This window comes from Hipposideros armiger, unplaced genomic scaffold (assembly GCF_001890085.2).
Source record: "Hipposideros armiger isolate ML-2016 unplaced genomic scaffold, ASM189008v1 scaffold_14, whole genome shotgun sequence".
NCBI classification, from domain to species: Eukaryota; Metazoa; Chordata; class Mammalia; order Chiroptera; family Hipposideridae; genus Hipposideros; species Hipposideros armiger.
In genome coordinates this window covers 1,180,623-1,203,863 of record NW_017731364.1, presented here as the reverse complement: position 1 = coordinate 1,203,863, position 23,241 = coordinate 1,180,623, and the positions used below count along the sequence as shown (strand labels likewise).

The window sequence follows — 23,241 nt, the reverse complement described above, 5'->3', positions numbered from 1 at the left end:
GGGCTGTTTTCTGGTATAAGCTTTGTAATATTTTATTAGTCTTTATACATGTATTGTTTTGATACAAAATAAATTAGAAAAACAAAATAAAAAGATCATTTACCTGTCCAAGCTCTTCATTCAGATCGGAAGTATTGACTTGAGCTTTTTGATCTGACTCCTCATGATAGAGATCAAGATCCCAGCCAATAAAAAATGATCCAAGAAATTTCTGCATTTCGACTGTCACATATAATGAAATTGGAATGATGAAATTGTAGAGTACCAAAAAGGCAAGGAAGTCTGAAATAAATCTCAGAATCTAGAGTGAAAAAAATGATCATTTGAGAAAAGAGAAAAGATGAAAATTTCTTCAGTATCGCTCAAGAAAATTATCAGAAAGTTTCACGTCTAAATATACCATTAACTACATTCTGAATCAGAATAGTCTCATGAATTGAAATTCATTTACTGATTTGTCTTTTTAACACATTTTTTTGATAGTTTTATTGCTCATTAGACTCTTGAACAAAGTAAAAGAAAAAAGGTTAAATTCAAATTACTTAATTTGTTACTTTTCAGAAGCCACCAAAAAGGCAGAAACTGCTTTTGGCAAAATTGTAATGATAACCTCTGGAATATACTTACCGTTCTCCTCCTACCCTTCAAAACCACACATAATTAAAAATTGACTGTAATTTTAAAACAATTATAAAATTGCTAGGCTAGAACTACTAGAATTTAAAACTCTTAATTACAGATTATCCAGGAATAGCCTACTTTAATGGCATGGCTGTACCACATTTTAACATGCATTCTGGTAAAATACCTAGTAATGAGTGATACTGAAAATATGTTCCTGTGATTATCTGCTTTGTGGTCTCTTGAGATCCAAATTTGTCTTCCAATATTTGTATTTTAATCTAAGGTAAAATTTAGACAACAATTATTTACCAAAATTGCAGGTTAAATTCTCTTGGTAGTTCATATTTAGTCAGTTTAAAACTTTATCTGATATAATTTGTGTTATTACTTCATACCATCAATAGACAACAACAGTAAGACTCCTTGAATTATTCTGACAGAACTGAAAATAAAATCAACTTACTGTATTTCACTTATAACATACAGTAAATGGAATAAAAAACTGAATTTGCAGTATTCAAATGGAATGCCAATATAGACAATTCAAAGTTCTGTGATCTCTTGTAACTATTCAAGTCATGCCATAGAAAATATAATAGCTTATGCCCTAAAATGCACAAAGCATACCAGTACAAACATGCTGGCTACTCTTCATTCTGTCACCCTTCAGTAGCAATGATTTTAGGAGATTACAGTGGTCATCACAGTGGTCACGCCTATTAGGAGTGACTACCAAAGCAGTAATTGTTCTAAAGAATAGTTTCCTTTACAAGCAGAGTCAAGAACACCATAAAATACCTTACTACTATTTCTTTGATGTTCTGTTTTTTGGTTATACCAAGGTTCATCCCATTTTTCTTCAGCTTGCCATGCATATTTCAAAATAGTACTGATGATGGCTTCAGAAATAAGTATTATTAGATAAATTATCAAAAATGTATTCATTGACCTGAAATGAGAAAAACAGAATATAAAACATATCAAAATGTGTTACTATTAATATACACAGCTTGGAAATACTGGTATTAAATAAGATATAAAAATATTTAAGATATGATGGTAGCTATTTAAAGGACAGTCTTTGTTTTTAAGAAATGACCATTCAATAAATAGAATCAATTTACTAGCAATAAAATAAGCACTATACAAGATTACAAGCATATTTACTATAGTTATATTGCTCTTCAAAATGCCAATAGGTAAATGACAGTTTTGGTCAGTTATTTTTGTAGAAGTAATTATTCTAAGATTTTTTATATTTTCAGGACCCACCTAATTTTAAGTGTAAACATAACTAACATTTGTATACCATTAAGATTTATAAAACTTTTGTCACATTCACTAACTTGTCTAATTTTTATAAAAACTCTTTGAAGAAGAGATTACATCCTTTTTAATGATGAAGATCAAAGCCCAAAAACCATTCTGTAAATTTCTAAAAAATATCATACACATCAGGAATTGACTTTAGGATCCCTCCTTTTCACCAGGCAAGCTTACTTAATATTACAGTATTTCACTAGGCAAGCTTAATATTAGATTTTTGGTTTCTTTATCAGCATTTTGTCATTTTCAGGTCTTGTATGTATTTTGTTAGCTGTACACCTAGGTGTTTCTTTTTGGGGGGATGATTGCAAATGGTATTGTTTTTAATTTCAGTTTCTGTCATTGGTGTTTTTTTTCTAATATAAGTATTCAGGTGCTGTGATGGCTAATGTCATGTGTCAACCTGACCAGGCTAAGGGAGGCCCAGATAGCTGGTAAAACGTTATTTTTCAGTGTGTCTGTGAGAGTGTTTTTGGAAGAGATTTGTATTTGATTCAGTAGACTTAATAAAGAGATATGCCCTCACCAATGTAGGTTAACATCATTTAATCCATTGAGGGCCCAAGTGAAACTAAAAAAGGTGAAGGTAGGGCAAATTCTCTCTTCTTTAGCTGGGACATCAGAGCTCCTGGTTCTTAGGCCTGTGGACTCCAGGTTATACCAGTGGCCCTCTAGCTCTAAGCCTTCGACTCAGACTAAATTGTACCACCAGTTTTCCTGGTTCTCCAGCTAGCAGACGGCAGGTTGTGAGACTTCATGGCCTACACAACCACTTGAGCCAATTCTTGTAGTAAATCTCCTCTCATATATATCTATATATAATCTACTGGTTCTGTTTCCATTTAGCTGTGTCCTACAAAATTTAACACACTGTGTTTTTTTCACTAACTTCTAGATATTTTTAAAAATTTTCTTTTGAGATTCTTTCTTTGACCCACAGATTATTTAGAAGTAAGAGATCCAGTTGCTCCATACTCTTACCAATGTTTGGAATTTTGTCTTTTTCATTTTCGCCATTTCAATAAGTGTATACTGGTATGTCTTTGTAGTTTTAGTTTGATCTCTCTCATCACTCATGATGTTGTGCACTTTTTCATGTGCCTATTGGCCATTTGTACATTTTTTGTGTGAAGTGTCTGCTCCAGACTTTTACCCATTTTTCCCCCCCAATGGGTTGTTTTTCTTACTATGGATTTATAAGAGTTTTTAATATATTATTACATATTCTGGATGCAAGTCCTTTATCAGATATATGTTTTGTGAATATTGTCTCCCAATTTGTGGCTTGTTCGTTTCCTTAACTGAGTAAGTAGTCTGATGAGCAAAAGTTTTTAATTTTGTAGAAGTATAGTTTATCAATTTTTTTCTTTTATGATTATCATTTTTGTGCTAAGAAATATTTACCTATCCTCAGGTTATGAATATATTGTCCTAAGTTTTCTAGTTTTAGCTTTTATGTTTAGATCTATGATCCATCTTGAAAAACTTTTTGGTGTATGGTGTGAGGTAGAAGTTGAGGTGTATTATTTTTTTCCTATATGGACAGCCAATTGTTGTTAAATCATTTGTTGAAAAGACTGTCATTTTCCTCAGTGAATTTACTTGATGCTTTGGTTGAAAAATCGATTGACTATATATGAATAGGTCTATTTCTCAAATCTCTAGTTTACTCCATTAAACTATCTTATTTGCTAATACCACACTATACTTACTATATAGCTTTATATTAAGTTTTAAAGTCAGATAATGTAAATCCTCCAGCTTTCATAAAAGATTGTTTTCATTATGCACTTTGCAGATATATTTTGGCTAATGCATTTCAATATTCATTTTAGAAAAACCTTGGGGTGATTCCTGGGATTTTAATGAGGATTGAAAGATTCTTCACATCAACTGACAGCTTAACAATAGTGAGTTTTGGTCTTCTTTACTATTTCTAGCCATGTTTTTTAGTTTTCATTATAGAGATCTTGCACAAGTTCTTAAAAATTTATTTCTAAATATTTTATGCTTTTTGACACTATTGTATAATAGAACTTTTTTAAAACTTAATTTTCCTACTGTTTTCTGCTGTTATATTGATATAAAAGTAATATTTTTAAATTGACCTTATATCCTGAAACCTTGTTACACTTATTTATTAATTCTAATAGTTTTTGTTGTTGTTGAATGCTTATGACTATGTGAAAAATTGTGTGCTTTCCAAGAGGGTCAATTTTACTTCTTACTTGCTAATAGTTATGCCTTTTATTTCTTTGTTTGGTGGCATTAAATAAGGCTTCTAGGATAATGTTGCAAAGTGGTGAGACTGGATATTCTGGATACGAGTCCTTTACAAGATACGTGCTTTGCAAATATTTTCTCATTTTCTGTGGCTTGTCTTTTCATTTTTTTAATAGTGTCTTTTGAAATGCAGCAGTTTTTCATTTTGATGAGTTTAACATATCAATTTTTGGTTCATTTTTTGTATGTTTTCTATCTAAGAAATCTTTCCTTAACCCAAGCTCGTGAATATTTTCTCCTGTGTTTTATAGATTTAACTCTTGTTTTAAGTCTTACATTTTAAGTTAGATTTTATACAAGATGGGAGGTGAGGGTCAAGGGTTAGTTTTCAGGACATGAATGGTCCATCTGTTTTCATACCACATGTTGAAAGGCTATCCTTTTTTGTAGAGATATTTTTATAATAAATTAAATCTCTTTGATAGATATAGGGTTATTTAGATTTTTCTGTTTCATCGTGTGTAATTTCTGTAAGATGTGTTTTCAAAGAATTTGTCCATTTCATCTAAGTTGGAAAATTTAGTTACAAAGTTTTTCATAATATTTATCTGTAGATAAAGTGACCGCAGTATGTAAGATCTATAGTAATAGCCTCGCTTTCATCCCTAATATTGGTAATGTTTTAGTATTTCTCTCCTACCACTTCTGTTTTTCTCCCTTGATACCTCAAGCTAGGTAGAGATTTATCAATTTTATTAATATTTTCAAAGAACCAACTTTTGGCTTTGTTAATTTTGTCTATTATTCGTTTTCTAGTCTATTGGTTTCAGCTCATATCTTTGATATTTCTTCTTATTAAATTGGTTCTAATTGCGCCTCTTTTTCTAGTTTTTAAGGTAGAAACTTAGATGACTCTGATTTTATGTTTTTCTTTTCTTATATAAACATTTACAGTTAAAAATTTCCTTTGAACGCTTTCCCTTGAGTTCACAAATTTTGATAATGTTGGATTTAAATTACCATTCTGTTTTTTCTCAAAATTTAGAAATTTTCAGTAATTGTTTTTTTTCAAACATTTTTATTCTGCCCCTTTTTTCTTTTTTAAAGGTTTTATTGAAGAATTAGGGGAAGGGAACAGTGCTGGGGAATTGGGGAAAGGGAACATAGAAGTTGCTGTCCTTTTGTTCTTCAGTCTAGTTGTGGAGGGTGTTGCTTCACGGGCCCATGTTGGTATTATCATTGTGCTCTTCCCGGGTGAGGCAGTCATTCACCGGCCATTGGACGGCCGCTCACAGCGGCTCACGGCAGCTGCTGGCCAGCCCCACTGCAGCCTATGCCATCGCCAGTGACTCATGGCAGCCCAGCTCCAGGTCGAGTTGTTGTTCACCATCTTAGCTGTAGAGGGGGCATCACTGGCCCTCATGCGGGCTCTGAACCAGGGCCCTGCTGCTCAGAGGTGGGGTCCCAAGCCAACTGCTAACCAATGTGCCACTTGACCGGACCCCCTTTTTTCTTTTTTGTGAGATTCAATTAGACTTATGCTAGATAGCTTAATATTATCCCACATGGCTCTGAAACTGTTCATTTTTCTTCAATCTTTTTTCTCTCGGTTCTTCAGATTGAATAATTTCTATAGCTCTTTCAAGTTCACTGACAATTTCTTCTGCTTTCCTCAATCTGGTGTTGAGCCCATCCAATAACATTTACTTTTCAGTAATCTTATTTTCCAACTTAAGAATTTCCACTGAGTTCTTTTTTTTTTTTTTTTAGCTGAGCCATCCTGCCAACTTTTGGCAGCTCAGCGGCAGCTCAGCTCGGGCCGAGCATCGAACCGCTGTTGCTCAGAGCTCAAACTCTTGAGCGAGCTCTTAACCAACTGAGCCACTCAGCCAGCCCCGAGTCCACTGAGTTCTTTTTTATAGCTTCCATTTCTCTGCTGAGATTTCTCATATACTTATTCGCATCTTCCTTTAGGCCCTTGATGACATTTATAATATCTGCTTTAAAGTTTTTGCCTGCTAATTACAAGATCTAGATCATTATGGAGACAGTTATTATTGAGTGCTTTTTCTCTTGAATATAAGTTACATTTGTTTCATTTTTGATTACATAGTGGATTTTATAAATAGTAAGTTGTAGAGACTCTGTATTCTTTTATGTTCCACTGGAGAGTATAAATTTTCATTTCACCAGAAGTTAACTTGGTTAGGCTCAAACACCAAACAATGTCTGTACTGCAACAGGCAACAGCAAAATCTGTTCAGTTCTTTTAGCTTCCTGATATACAGTTTTACTGCTAAACCCACTGGGGTCTCTCCTGCACATGTACAGTTCTCAAGACAGTCAATGATTTGGATGTAATTTATGTGCAGGTTTTAGGGTTCATTTCCTTCTGTGGCTCCTTCCCTTACATGATTTTCTTTCTAGCTGCTCTTCCCTTGTCCTCTGACACCTAAATCCTGTAAAACCTCAGGCTCTCTGATACCCCATGTAGTATATGAATTTGGAGTGCCCTCAGGCAAAAAGCTACACTCTTAAATCTTTGTCCTTGCTGATGCCATATTTCGAGAGTAGACTCTTTGCCCTTTTCCATCTTTGTTTGGTCACTCTTCAGTGCTTTCAAATAGTTATTTTAAAAAATATTTTATCTAGAGTTTATAGTTGTTATGTGCAGGATTAGTCTGATCAACTGATTCCACTATTACCCAATAGTTATTTAAAGTAATAACTTAGCATCTACTATATGCCAAACATTATGCAAAATGCTACATGTATACAAAAATCCCTATCCTTAAGGATACCATCTTGTGTTGGCTTGATATATGTTTTAAGTATATTTTTATGTATTAAATATATTTTTATACATATAATTTATATATGGATAATACACATATCCATGGTCATATTTATGTGCAAACAAATGAAAATGGACATTTTTCTTACTTTTCTACTGCAGATCGTTTCTGTGACTTGCTTTTGTAATTTAATGCCATCTTTGTTTCCATTCCGGTGTACACAGCAACACCTGTGAAACAAAACAGTCTTTAAAAATAACCCCCTAGCATGTTTCACAAGATAAATGTACGCACTAGCATGAAAGCATCTAAGAAAATGTACTGTCTGACAGGTATTGCAATTTGGCTTCCCTTTAATTTTGTTTGGAATTTGTCAAAGGCTTTCCAAGTCCAATTTTGGGGAACTCTAGTCACCTGACCTGCTGGATGGGTAAGGCATGGCAGTTCTGTTCCTGAGTTATAACTCAGATGCCTGAATGAAAGAGGTACTATCTGAGTTGGAATTGATGGAGGGAAAGGATTTTGAAAGATAAAAATGGCCGGGAAGGCCAGTATAGTTAGAGCAAACAGTGTTAACAAAGACAGAAATGGAAATGCACTTCCTGTTAGGTTGGAATAATAGATTAGGATCAGAGTTTGAAAGGCCCTCAATGCTAGAATCTGGAGTCTAGACATAATTTCATAAGCACTGGAAAGATAATATGGAAATGTGTCAGCATAAATAAACACAAGGAAAGCGTTATTTTTAAAATTTGTGCCTGTGTGAATGACTCTGAGAAGAGCAACAATGACACTGAATGAAAAGGAGTGAATGAAATTAGGTAAGACCAGCCTTGTAAAAACACTTTGGAATTAGACCTTGGTTTTAATTCTAGCTCTGCCACTTATTAGTTCTGGGTCCTTGGGCAAGTTATTTCATCTCTCTGAGTCTCAATTTCCCCATCTTTAAATGGAAAAAAAAAATGTACCTCATAGAATGGTTGTGAGGTTTATATGGCAAATTAACAAAATTCCTAGAAACAAATAATCAATGAATGTTTATACCCATTCCTAAATAGTAAGATTCGAGAAGTAGTATAGGATTCATCATGCCCTCTTCCTAAAGATTTGCCCTAGAATTTTTACCACTAAAATTATTCTGTAAAGGAAGGAATTATAACTCAAATGACAAAGAGCACCAAAATTATAGAAATGAGAAAAATCAGCCTAGAATGATACAACAAAGAGAGTTGGTACTGAGGCAAACAACAGCAGATCCCTATAAAGGCATTCAAGTACACTTTCTTTTAAAAACGTGAAAGGTGTTACTGCTAGGGAGATGTATTAAAATACAGCGGTACATGAGAGGATCTAAAAGCTTTGGAGGTTTTCTCTGGCTTTTGCCAAAAGAACATTATTATAGTTTTCTTTTTTCAAACTGTGGTAAAATAGACACAACATACAGTTTACCATTTTAATCGTTTAAAAATGTAGAATTCAGTGGCACTTAGCGTAATCACAATGTTGTGCAGCCATCCTCACAAACTAACCTGAGAATATTTTCATCGTTCTGTACCCATTAAGCATCATTCCCCATTCTCCTCCACTCCCCAGCACACTAATCTACCCTGTCTCTGTGAATTTCCCTATTCTGGGTACTTCAAGCAAATGGGATCAGACAATATGTGGCCTTTTGTGTTTGGCTTCTTTTACTCAGCACGTTTTCAAGGTTTATCCACGTTGTAGCATGCATCCGTTATTCATTTTTTATGAGTCAATAACTATCAATTATGGATATCCTACATTTTGTTTATACATTCATTAGCTGATGAACATTTGGGCAGTTTCTCTCCTTTGACTACTATAAACAGTGCTGCTATGAACATTCTTGTAAAGTCTTTGTTTGAACACCTATTTTCAGTTCTTTGGGGTATATATCTAGAATTATTGGGTTGCAGAGTAATTCTATGTTTAACTTATTGAGGAACTGCCAGACTGTTTCCTATAGCAGCTGCAACAGTTACACTCCCACAAGCAGTGCATGAGGCTTCCAATTTCTCCACAACTTCATTCTTTTCCATTTTTTAAAAGTTTATGGACTTTTATATTTTTTATTTTTTTATCAGAGAGCCTAAATGAGAGACAAGATATAGGAAAGAGAAGAGGAAGAGAACCTCAAAAGCTGTAAACGTGCAATGAATGACAAGCTGGTCAGTATATGAAGGGCCATCCCTGAAATGGAAGAACTACATGACATCTAAGGTTATTCTAGACTTCACAATTTGCCTAGAACTAACTCAGAGCACAGTGAATTGATTAATTGTTAGTTAGTTAATTAATTAATAGATCTCCAAAGCAAGAACATTATTTATTCATCCTTTTAATGCAGTCAGTATATATTCCAACAGTACCTGGTATATAGTCATAGGTCAATAAGAATTTGTTGAGTGAATGAATCAGCAGTTTCATTCATCCAATCTAAGAATAATCATAATGGAATTATATAGGTGGTTTACTGCACCATGATGCCATATTATATTGGTTCTCATCCATCACGAAGAGAAGTGCCAGGAGTGCTACCTTCTTAGCACTCAGTTTCACAAGTATACACAAAGAAAATACAAGAGCGAGGTTCTAGTCTATTACTCAAAAATAGAGATTAACAATAAAAAATACAAAACAAAATTATATTAACACAATCTTTGTAAGAAAATGATTGTAGATAATAATTAACTAAGTAATCAATTATCCAACCAAAAGACCACAAATGCTGCTTCTAAAAATACTTCATATAAAGCATCGATGTGAATCTATAATGAAAAATTTTCAACATATACAAACCAAAAATTTCTTTTGTGTTTTTTAATCTGGCTCCACGAAGCAAGAGACTCTCTGGCCCCAGAGGTCTAGGAAAAAAACAAAACAAAACCAAAAGCAGTGAATATATTAAAAATTCAATTAAATTCTAAAATGACATCATCAGCAGAAGGTATGTGAGATAACAGTTACAACACTGCTTTCATATAAAACCGAAATCTCAGCTACTATAAAGCTGTCTAGGCCAATCATGATATTAGTTACCATAATAAAAATATAGGCTTTAGCATTTCAGTCCCTTTAAGGTCAGTGGCTCAGAAATAAAATTTTGCTGGTAAATAAGCTCACAAAGCCACCAGATTCAAAAATTTTAAACATAAAACACAACAAAATAAAAGATTAAGCAATGACTTGAAAATTTTTAAGAGGAGGTGAAATTTTAAAATTTTGAGCAAAATTAATACACAGTTTTTGAAGAATTAAAATGCAAAGTAAGCATAAGCTGTAGCATGATTTGCGTATAGATGCATGAGTTCTGCACAATTAAAATTAGGTGGATTATTAAGACATAACATAGTAAGTGAGTTAGTACTGTTCTAGGCAAGACTGACACTATAACTTGACTACTTGCATTGCACACATCCTGGTGTATGGGTCTTCTTGCTGTTTGAATTTCTCTCCATGAAGGAGATATAAAATGATAATAACTAGAAAGGAAATTTTATTTTCTTAGTGATAGCAAAACAATAAGACTCTATTATGGAACAGTAAAAACACCTTAATTTTGTTGGTATCCCTTATGCTTTCCTGAAACATACATAAACAGTCATCCAAATCAAACAGAATCTATACAAATTCTGAAGATGTCTGCAAAACCCAAACACTCTAAAAAATCCAATGAACCAAGGAAGATCAGGTGTTTGAGACATGGTTAATAAATATGATTTTATTAACTAGTCATATTTGGAGCACATTCCATGGATATTCCAAAATCAATTAATCAGGAGCCATAAAATAGCTCTTTTTCACTTGGTGTTGGTTCCAGCAATGAATAGGAAAACTCTGAGCTCATAATGGCATATATAATTGTAATATAATGATCAAAAGCTTCAATTAAAAGGCAATGAATGCATCAGCAAACACTGGTTGCTTCAGCAAAGAACATGGCTCCTTTTTTAACCAATCTAGGGGCTGAGGTAACATAACTAATCTTTTCCTTTATCAGCCACAATGTCGTAATACAATTCAGACTATGTATCCGCACATGTACCCCACTATGTCACTACAGAAATCAAAATAAACCCTAGTCATAGTTATTCAAGTAGGGATCCTACACTTAAAAAGACCCTGCTACAGAGTTTATTGAACGTGCTCCTATGTTAACGTTTCTTAAAAATGTGAATCAGTGTTGATGCATACTATTTTGGGTGACTTGTCTTGAGGATGTCATTTAAAAAATGCTCAACGCTTTATCAGTGACTTAATTCAAGCAGCCAATTTAACTCAACATGTATCTCCAGAAAAGAGTGAAATGCTAATTTGAATAGAAGTTCAAGGGATGATTCCAAGATTTATTCTAAATTTGGCTTTGTGGTCATGAATAACAATGTAATCTCATCCTATCAGCAAATCTTTGAAATGACCCAAAGCCTTTCATATAGGTGCCAGAAATTAACCTAATATTGAAGGTGAACATATCAAAACAACCAACCAAACAAAAAAAAAACAATCAGAAGAGTAAATAAGAGGTTTTGGATTGGCCAGTAAATACTCTAGTTTGTGCTGAATTATTTTGAAATGAAGAAGACTGTAACATTTATACTTGTTAAACATTATACAAGACATTTTTTGTATTCTAGACTTTAAGTGTGGTGGGTAAGGATTTGAATAAAAATAGCCATGTTTCCTTTTATGTTACTACCTAATATTAGAAAAAGAAATATAAGTACACAAATAATCTTTCTAAATTATTTTGGTATCATTTCATGGAATCTGTTTCATCCTCACCTGCTGTTACTACAAATTACAAGATGGAGTGCTAAATGCTTTTAAGTGAATCCTTTTCTCTGATGCTACTGACTTATGTAATATACCGTTAGCTTTATTCTTACCTTACAATTTCTTCCATCTGTTGAGTTATTATCATTCGTCCCATGAATCTATCAAAGAATTCACCATGTTACAAAATAAACCAATGATACATTACTTATGACATCAATGGGTGAAAAATTTTAGATACTTTTGGCACTATTTTTATATATGAAACAAACCAATCTTTTGTATATATGAGTAGTCTAATATTCATGTTAGAAATTATTAAAGTAAATGGTTATCACTCATTAAGCTTTAAAAATTTTTAAATTCTTGCCATCTCTACTCCAGTAAAGAATGAGTTAATGAATGAAAACATGTTTTGAAAATGGTATATTAATATTATGTTTCATCATCATGAAAATTTATATTGCTAGATGCATACAGTAATTAGCCAACAGTGAATGCTCACATATTTCATCGCAATTTACTAAATAAAGCTTCCTGTGACCAGAATCATTCACTTACTTATTCATGCAATCATTCAACCAACAAATATTCATTGAGCAATTACTACGTGTGAGTTAAGTGGTGGGAATAGAATAGTAAGCAAAAACCTATCAGTGATCTCCAGGGCTTCTTTAACTTTTGGTTGCCTGAAATCTAGAGTAAGTGGCCTGTTACCAACGAATTTTCATAGCCTGGCTTTTCACTACCAAAACAGCTCCACAGCATAGAGTCAATTCAAGTATACGATTACTTTCTACTATATTGAGAAGTAAATTCTGAGCTGAATTCCAGACAGAACTTCATGTTAATCATTTAATTGGCAAAGAAATATTAAGCATTCCCTTCCAAATGTCCCTATTATTCTTCCCGTTTCCAGGTCACAGGTGCTTTATCCCTTTTGGCTTCATTGTTTCTTGCTAATCTCTTACTTCTGCTTCCTTCAACTCCCTGTATCAAGGAGAAGCAGTGTTATTTTTATTATCTGCACTTAATGGAATTTTATGTAGCTTTGGTTTCAGCCTCAACTTTGGACTTAGAGTCAAAGAACCAATTCAGCTGGTGTCCACTTAGGCATCTTTCAGAGATAATGTATGATCACTCTTTTGATTTTCCTGAGCTAAATTCCAACAAGAGACCTGCATGTGTCCTTCATTTTATCTGCCCTGTTATCCTTGATTCTAAGGTGCTTCTCATCAGTTCAAGCCAGTTCCGTGCAGAGTTAACTCATCTGGCCCTTTCCTTAGCCCTTTCTCCAAACCCATAGTTCGATTTGTTTCAAAGTGAAAATTCCTTTATTCTCTTTTCTGATTATAAAGTCTATATACGCTCAAGCACACACATTTTACAAAATGATTCAGACAATATAAAAAGGATAACAAAAGGAAAATAACCATCACTGGTAATCCTACTACTCAAATACAAATACTGTTAATATTTTGAGATATGTTTCCCAGGCTTTTATTCCATTCACATATAAATAAATATGTATCTTAAAAACAAAAATGGGATCATACCATATATAATGTTGGTAACATTTGCCCCCCACTTAGCATGTCCTGCCATAAACATAGATCTATATCATTATTTTTAATGGCTGCACATAATACTACATTTTTGGGTTACTTATAATTTATATAAATAATACACTACTGATGGAATTTTGTTTTTTTCAACAATTTTGTTAGAGTCTAAACAATGCAGCCCTAAACAACTTTTGTACATATCTTTTCACATTTTCAGTAAGATAAATTCCTAGGAGTAGTTTCATTATTTCGTTAGGAAAAATTCCTAGAAGTGGAAGTGCTAAGTCAGTTTAAAAAATTAAGAGGTGGAAAAAATAAAGAACTAAAAGATTAAAGGAGCCAGGAAAAGGAAAATGGAGACCTGCTAGAGGCTGCTCCTGAACAAAAGGCTCTCCCAGCTTTTATTTCTCCCAGTGGTCTGGCAGAGTTCATTTCTTACCATATTCTAGCCTCTCTCAATAAACTATTAAAGTTCTTTAAAAAGGAATAATGTAATCCCATTTAATAAATAGGTAATTGGGAAGGAATCAACAATGTTCAAGGGGGGAAGAATTAATAAACAGAAAAATGTTTATCCTTTCTAATTAAAAATAAATTAAAACTAAAGTTTTAAAATTATGATACTATTATGTACAAAATTAGCAAAAAATTTAAAACTATAATATTTAATACTAGTAAAATTCTGAAAGAAAGAAAACTTCATAAACTTATACTTTGCTCATGGCAATAAAAATTAGTCCAATGCTTTTATAAAGTAAGTGTCAGTATGTTTACTAAAGGCCAAACTCTATTAGGGCTTTAATCCAATAATTCCTTTTTTGCAGCTCTGTCTGTTCTTAATAATCTAGTGCTAGACTATAAACTCTAGGAGGCAATAGCTATCACTGTTTCTTTACTGTTATATTCTACTGTACTCATATATGCTGCTGAAACGAGCACAGTATTCTCAGCGTCTAGCACTATGCCTCAATTATTGGAGGCACTCAATAGCTGATGAACAAATGGGTAATAAAAACATTCACACATCCTTTGATCTAGGAATAATTTGGAACTCTATCATTCATCCATTCATTCAACAGATATTTATAGAGTGTTTGCTATGTGCCTGGTACTGTTTAAGTACTTCAATTCAATAGTAAAGCGAACTACACACAAATCTTGCTTGCATGCATTGTAGACAATTCAATAAAAGGGAAAATTTAAGTGCACAAAATTAATTACATAAAGATATTTATTCTTTCAACTATCAACAAATAAGTAGTAAGGCCTCCTACTTCCCAGATCTGTCCTAGGTGCTTGGGATACGTCAGTGCACGAAACACACAAAGATGCCTGCCCCTGAGTTTACACTGTAGTCGAAGAGATAATAAGCCATCAACATAATAAATAAGTAAATTACACAGTATACTAGAAGGTATTACGCATTATAAAAAAAAGAAAAGCAGAACAGGGTAAGGATTAGGTTGCAGTATTAGTCAAAGTAGGCTTCACTGAGGAGGAGATTTAAGCATAGGCTAGAAAGTGATAAAGGAGTTAAGACAAGGAACACCTAGTGGCAAGGTTGAGAGTGACTATGGCATGTTCAAGGGAAAATACGGAGGCCAGTGGAGTTGGAGGGTGAGCAAGAGGGAGATGGGTCAGAAATTAGGTCAGAGAGGAAAGAAAGGTTGGGGATAGGGACAATCAGTAAGGTCTTATAGAGCCTTCTAAAGATAAGGATTTTGACTCAGAGTGAGATGGGAAAAGCCATTGCATGGTCTCAGCAGAGGAACGACATGATCTGACTTAGGTTTTAAAAGGATCACTCTGGCTGTTTTTGTGAGAACAGACTACAAGGGAAAGACTAAAAACAGAAAAACTGGTGAGGATGCCTTTGATAGCGGTAGGAGATGATGCTGGTTTGGACCCAAATAGTAGCAGTGAAATTGGTGAAAGATGGTCAAATTTTGGATGTATTTTTAAGGTAAACCAATTAAGATGTTCTAATGGATTGGGATGAGATGTGGAAGGAAAGGTGAGGAGAGGTTAGCAGAGAGGATATGTGGTGAGTCATGACTGACTCTATGGTTTTTGGCCTGAACAATTGGGAGGATGGACTGTCATCAACTGAGATGATAAAGGCTGTTGGCATAAAAAATTTCAGAGGGAAGATCAGGAATTCAGTTTTCAAGATGATTAATTTGAGATATTTCCTAAATTAATTTGAGATATCAATTTGAGAGATGGTCCAAGTGGAGCCATAGGACAGGAAGCTGGCTATGAAAGTCTGGAGTTTGGAAAAGCAGTCTGAGACGGAGATAGAAATCAGGGAGTTAGAAGTTAGATGGTCATTAAAGCCATCTGCCTGGATGAGATCACCAAAGGAGTGTAGAAAGCAAATTGTAGAGGGGCAGAGAAGAGGACCGAGGACAGTACTGGGTCGCTCTAACATCAAGAAGTCAGGGAGGAGAGAAACCAGCAAAAGGGACTGAGAAGGAGGGACTAGTGAAAGGAGGAAAACCAAGAGAGGGGCATGTCCTGGAAGCCAAGTGAACTCGCTGTTTAAAGAAGAGAAATAATGAACTATCCCACCACTGGATTTTGATTTGGTGAAGCTGTTTGTAATAAGGTGCCACGCAATATTTATAATAGCAAAACAATGAAAGAGTTAGGTTTGAAATATTAGGAAATAGTTAGGTTCACTTAGACTATTTCACAGCCATTAAAAATGATCATTAAGAATACAGTAACATGCCCTCTCCTATTTCTTTGGAGTGTACTTTCACTTCCAATAAACTGCTCTTTCACAACAACAACAACAACAAAAAGAATACAGTAACATGGAAAATCCTTTCTGTAATCACAAAAGTAATCCATATTCTTTTAGGAAATATTACAAAATTTATAGAACACGAAAGGTAAGTAAAAAGCAGCTGAAATCCTACCACCAAGAACAACTAACATTTTAACATGTAATTCCAGGCTTTTCTTTCTCTCTATACCTATCTATTTTTCTATCCTGCTACTTAACTACCAAATACATAGACATACACATTTTTTAATATAATTGGGGTCATATGAGAGCTATACCTCCATTTCTTATTTAACATTATATTTCAGTATGTCCCTATGTCATTAAATTCTTTGAAAACATCATTTTTATAATCTTTTCTCTCTTATATCTTATAAGAGACATATTTCTCTTTTATATCTATACCATATGCCCATTTAAGCATTCTCCTAGGTGGACATTTAAAACGCTTTCAAGGGGCAGCCGGTCAGCTCAGGTGGTTAGAGCACAGGCTCATAACACCAAGGCTGCCGGTTCGATTCCCACATGGACCATGGAGCTGTGCCCTCCACAAGTAGACTGAAACAAGTACTTGACTTGGAGCTGACGGGTCCTGGAAAAACACACTGTTCCCCAATAAAATTTCTTTAAAAAAAAATAAATAAAATGCTTTCAATATTTCCCTTATATATAGCATATAGTAAAGCGAAAAAATACAACTTTATATAAATAATATCTTTATAGCTATGAATTCCTCAAAGACAGAAACTATGCCAATTCATCTTATTTCTCACTAATCATAATGAGCACATAGGTGCTCAATAATAGCTTGTTGAATGAGTGAATAAATAAAAACAGCAATAAATTTAAATAGTGGTATAATTATGTGTTATGTTTCCATTACAAGTCTTCTGCAGTAGTTACACTTATATTTAAAATAAAACATAGACTTTCGGGAAGGAAGAGGAAAAGAGAAAATAAGGAGGAACACCTTATATTTAACTGAATTATTTCCTATCAGAAAAAGATTTAACTTTTTCCCTATTTTCCAAAATAATATAAAAACCAGCTACCAATGCATTCATCATATTTAATCTCATATTAATTTTATGCCTGCTTAATGTTCCATCATTTTCTAGTTTTTAGTAATTTTTTTATAACTCACCATTGTCTAAGACAAGGAAATAATAGCAATATAGAAATCTTCAAGTACTAAATTCTTTGCAGTTAAATCTTATAGTTTAAATGCTCTTAAAGCATAGGACTCAAATTTTTACAGTTAATTGGAAAACTATACATCATTTGACTGATGAAAATGTAAATTTTTATAACATCACATAGAGAAAAATGCCATTATAAATATTATATGGATCCAGAACAAATATATGTAAGAGATATGGAAAAGCTAATGACTAATGATAAGATTTGAAACATTTCAACCAATAGAAGGAGATATATGATATGACAAGAAGCTAAGAGTGATTTTTTACAATGTAGTTGTAATTTACTCTTTCAGCATTGAGTCAAAATGAATTTAAATTTAGTATCTCACTTAAGTCTTTAATAATAAAAATTTGTTTCTACCATTGCCCACAACAATGAGCATATCACTGAAAGATGATTTCCATTATATTTGGTAAATTGTAACGTTAAAAGTGAACACAAAGACATAGCTTTGGCCATCATGAACTATGTACACACATGTGTACACACGCACACACACACACACACACACACACACACACACACATGATTATTTTCTTCTAAGGAAAGAACTTTACTTCTCCTATAACTACTACTATAGTTATAAAGCCAGTCCACATCAAAGTAGAAGGTAATGGGAAGGAACATTTGAATAAAAGCACTACTTTTGAATTAATACTTTGGATTAGAATTCTGGAAAGTTCTGCTTTTAGCCTTTTTTCCCCTTAAATTCATCTCCCCAATTCCCACCCCCTCCCAATAATGTCTTCAATCAGCTAAAGATTTCATTGTATGTTTATATTGTGAAAATGAGATCTGTAATGTAAACAGGACTTAAAATGAGTATGTTGACTATCACACCATACCTGTATAAATCTGCTTCTGGTTGCTGACATTCTATCACAGCTATAAGAGTGTCCAAATTGGCAACTGTTTGTAATACTGCTGTTTCTGGAACTGCCACATGTGTCTAAAAAAAAAAAAAAAAAAATTAAATTGCAGTTTCAAGATCCAAATGGGACCTTATACACCATCTATTTCAAAATCTCTATTACCTAAAAAAAGAAGCATCAAAATATTAAAATATCTATTTTTCCTAAAGACACTTTCCATTTTTCATTAACTTGACTAAACCACATGAGGCTAACCTTTGAAATAGGTAAATAACATTATTTTTTTTTTTAAACTCAATTTTTAAAAGTTTCAGTAATTAAAAAAAATATCTCCTTTATCAGGTGAAACTCGATTACCTTAATCAAAGGAAGTATCTCTACAGTCCAAAGACATTTTGTTCACCAAGACAAACACTCAAACATATACAGATACAAACCTTCAGGTTAGTTTCTCCATCCAAACTAGCAGTTGTAATGTGACAAGAACCATCAGGTCGATCTGAGGACAAAAGCACCAAATCTGCAGGGAAAATTTCATCTTTGGCTATTCGAACAATATCACCCACCTATGAAGAATTTTGGGGGAAAGTGAATATACTAATTTTAAAAGGCAAGGACTTATTTTATTGGGTTCTAAACAAGTGGTCTATCATAATATTTTAATACAGGAAAGCAGGCTTTTAACAAAAATATAATCAGATTGGAATTTGTGGTACCAAAATACAGTTGATTTCCATGATTTACTAAATGCATACCCGAATGTTTTTTGATCTAGTTTTAACAAGGCCACCACTTCGAACAACATACACAGGAGCTCCATTTACTTCATTATCTGAATTATGTCGTAACCAATCTTCATAACCCTGTAAATATCAAAAGAATAAAAAAGTACCCTTTTTAGTATAATTAGAAGATACTTTTATTAAATGAAAAAAAGAAACATGAAAACTTCCCCAACACATTTCGTTCACCAGAATTATAGTAGGCTATTTTGATGCATATACTCATAGGTACATGACATTCATTTGTACTAGAAATGTTCTCTTTTGGTTTTCATTACATACATGTTCCCTGTTTTTATAATACCTCTGAGTTACTTCTCACTTTCCTTATGGAGCTCCTTCTATGTCACCTTTATGGGCCCTTTTTTCACCCTTCGCTTTCTCACTACAAGATTTCTTCTATCCCTATGTCTTCAAAAAATTCTGAAATTTCTATCTCTAGAAATTTCATATCTTTCTTTTGGACTCTAAACTTGAATATCCAAGTGCATTCTTAACATCTTCATTTTGATGTCTCATGAATATATTAAACATTTCAAAACTAAATAGATGATCCCCCAAATCTGTTGCATTTCCAATGTCTCCCATCTTGACAAATGACATCACCATCTGCTGAGTTGCTCATACTAGAAATCTGGGGAGTCATTTTTGATTCCTACCTTTTTCCTAACATGTATTCAGTCAATAAGTTCCACTGTTTCTATATACAAACGATATTTTAAACATAAAATATAAATTCACAGGGCACTGCAGATAATAAGTAGAAAAAATGAACAAATTTTAAAGCTGAGGATGCGTTCTTTCACTTTCTTAAACAATAGACCAACAGAATTCATTATAATTTGTACAGCAAAACAATATGGTAGGCTATATCGATCATTATTAAAAAGGGAGACATAAACATTTCACAAAGCATATTTTGATTAAATGTTAAGAAGTGGCAAATTTTAAGTGAAAAAGACTTCTTGTGCTATTTTAGAGAAAATTCAAGTACTCAGAGGTACAGCACAAGTACAGAGAACAAAATGATACCTGACAGCATTAAGTAATAAAAGTAAGGTACAGAATGTGTTGTGTTCATTTGTGAAAAAACATGCTTGCCTATGCAAACGCTCTGTATAGAGAGATAGACTAATGTTCAAATAACAGCTCCCTCAGGGAGGAGAACTAGGACTGGGGGATGGGAGTATAAAAGGCTTTTATTATATGCTATTTTGTACAGTTTTCACTTTTTAAAATATGTGCTCTATTACCTAGAAATATTATAACACTATAAAATATAAAGCAAACATTAAAGATTGTTTTGAAGGTCTATTTTTTTCAGGAGAAACCTTTGGAGAAAGCATTCTTAAGATACTTAAATTATATTGGCTCCATTTAAGACGTGGTGTATCAATTTTAGAGAAATTTAATTGAGAGTTAAAAAAATCTTTTCTGAAACTGTCAAAAAACATATTTCCTTTTATAGTCAGGTGACAATAACAGCAGAACAATAATAAGAAAAACATTATCTTTTTAAATACAAGTTCACAAATTCTAATTCATTCTACATATTACTGCCAAATCAATCTTTCCAAAACATTGTTTTAATTCACTATGACGTTCAAAATCCCCTTAATAAATTCTCAATGCTTATAACAAAGAATCTTCCAGCTTGCTTAATTTACCAACCTATATTTCCAATATTACCTTTCAGTACTTTCCTGTACAGGGTCAAACATTAGTCAGATATATCATTCCCCAAAATAGGTCTTGCCTTTTCTTCCATTTGGGTCATTGCTGAAGTTGTTTGTTGCTACTTCACCTTCATCACCAATTGTCATTTTACCTATATTCCAAGTCTCATCTCTAATAATGTTTCTTCCACGAAACTTTCCTTGATTATCCAGACAAAGCGTTCCACCTTTTCTCTGAACACCTAAAGACTACTGGCTCTTACTACCACCTATTAAACTATAATTATTTTTGTGTTTGGTCTTACCTTCCCTACTTCATAGGTTTTAAGCTCATAGAGGGCAAAGACTCTGTTTACCAGAGTACCATATCTTGATTTATACAACTAGAGAGAAAACTTCGTATGCAAATATAGTTGGGAGAAGCTAAAAAAACAAAAAAACTAACAACTTTACTCAATTAAAGTATAAATAATTGATAATATAGCTTTTCCTATTTTGATAAAAGTGCAAAAGGACAAAGGCAGACTAAACTAGGTGAAGAGAAGAATGAAAGATTGGAACATGGCTACTTCTATTTTCAGTTTTTCCAAAATTTATTCTAATGATCTATAGTAATGGACCTAAAAACCTGAACAGTATATTCTAGTATGTTGTGTTTTATTAAATGAGCACAATTTAGGAACACTTGTTACAGAAAATTCTGAGTCTCTAAGTTGTAATGGGAGAAAATCCTTATATACCAAATTTTCTCTTTGAAAATTATATGATCTTTCATATTTCTCCTTTTGCTTAAGTTGTCAAGCTCTCATGTAAATTTATACTTACGTGCAATAACCACACTACACAGGTTTGAGGTATAATCATCCTGATTCCTACTTTTAGATTTTGTGTTTTTACTTAACCCATTTAGGAGACAAAATGTCAATTATTACTATTGCTATTATTATTATGTAAACTCTCCCATTTTGCAGATATTAAATCAGCAGTTCTCAACCTTCCTAATGCTGCTGCGACCCCTTAATACAGTTCCTCATTTTGTGGTGACCCCCAACCATAAAATTATTTTCGTTGCTACACTATAACTGTAATTTTGCCACTGTTATGAATTGTAATATAAATATCTTTTTGTTTTCCGATGGTCTTAGGCGACCCCTGTGAAAGGGTCCTTCAACCCCCAAAGGGGTTGCGACCCACAAGTTGAGAACCGCTGTATTAGATTCACCAGCAACTTTTCAACTCGGCTAATGGCATCACATTCCAATTAAACCCAGTTTATATTTGGCCAAATGCATATTGGGAAATGAGGGCAAGATGTATTGCAACATTTTACACTGCTTTAAAAAATATTCAATAGATTCATTAATTCATTTATTTATCTGTCAAGCAAATTATTTACTGAAGGTCCAATAAGTGCCTTATTGTGCACGACCTTGTGGTCACTGGGAATAAACTGGTTTATAAAACAAAGCCTCTGCCTTCATAGAGCTAAATATTCAAATGAAGACAACAAACTAATAAACATTTATTCAACAGAACAACATGTAGTGACAAATGACATGAAGAAAAAAGAGTAGCAATGACAGGGTGACATGGTGATCAGCAAAAGCCTAAGTATCCAAGAGGAAATGTTGCATAACATTTATATGTGTATGTCAGGAGTTCAGAAAATAGTTTCAGGATACATATATATTTGAGAACCATTAACATATCAATGGTACTTTACACGTGGATGAAATCACCTAGGAGGAAACTACATATAGAAAACAGGTCCAAGGGTCAAATATGTGTTAACTCTGATGAATTAAATGACATCTGTAAAACCAAGTAAGTATGTAATTGTATGAAGTGATTTGGATGCTACTGACTTACATAGTCTCCAATAGAACAGTGAAGAAAGGGAAATCAAACTTTGTAAGAACAGTAGCATGGTATTCTGACACTAGATCCATAATGTAATTGTTAATCTATGGACTGCTCTTATCCTTCTTATTTAAGTAATAAAGAACATACTACATCCCGGGATTATAAAATGTTTGTCAGTTTTATTTCCATGGCAATTTAAACCTTATCCCTAATCATATAAAATGAAAATTTATTATATTTACACAAGGGAATTCAATTAGCTCTCTTTCAGGTGGAAGGGACCATCTCTGTTATAACTGAGCTCCTGCCAAGATTTTCTGAGAAATGGTAGCTATAAACACATGACATGTCTATGAATTTCTTTATTTCTTATTTGATATGTTTATCCAGTAATACTGTTTTTCTATACTTAGATTTTAATAACAATTCGGAATTTGATTGAAGCTATTTCCCCTAGGGTACTACTTTACATAAAAATCAACTTCACAGGGTCGGCTGAGTGGCTCAGTTGGTTAAGAGCTCACTCAAGAGTTTGGGCTCTGAACAATAGCGGTTTGAGTCCCGGCCCGAGCTGAGCAGCCGCTGAACTGCCAACAGGTGGCAGGATGGCTTAGCTAAAAAGAAAAAAAAAAAATCAACTTCACCAGAGAAACTGGTAAAAAGTAGGAAAGCACTATACAATTTGTATTCCAAATGTTCATGCCAGAGGTACATGTCCATTCCCCAT

At 33.3% G+C, this 23,241-nt stretch overlaps 1 protein-coding gene across 6 annotated transcripts in view; it reads right to left on the bottom strand.

The window, feature by feature from the left end:
* Nucleotides 1-23,241, bottom strand: part of ATP11B (ATPase phospholipid transporting 11B (putative)) — a 115,195-nt gene that overhangs the window by 52,832 nt on the left and 39,122 nt on the right. For 5 of the 6 annotated variants that reach the window (XM_019668165.1, XM_019668174.1, XM_019668149.1 and 2 more), the window contains 8 exons: nt 18,949-19,056; nt 18,631-18,759; nt 18,167-18,270; nt 11,876-11,923; nt 9,789-9,853; nt 7,117-7,198; nt 1,423-1,573; nt 104-301 (listed from right to left, as the gene is read on the bottom strand). In XM_019668165.1, coding sequence (XP_019523710.1) covers nt 104-301; nt 1,423-1,573; nt 7,117-7,198; nt 9,789-9,853; nt 11,876-11,923; nt 18,167-18,270; nt 18,631-18,759; nt 18,949-19,056 — 885 coding nt within the window. Of the gene's footprint in view, nt 1-103; nt 302-1,422; nt 1,574-7,116; nt 7,199-9,788; nt 9,854-10,395; nt 10,471-11,875; nt 11,924-18,166; nt 18,271-18,630; nt 18,760-18,948; nt 19,057-23,241 lie in introns of those variants that run through there. The other variant, XM_019668188.1, reaches the window with a different exon arrangement.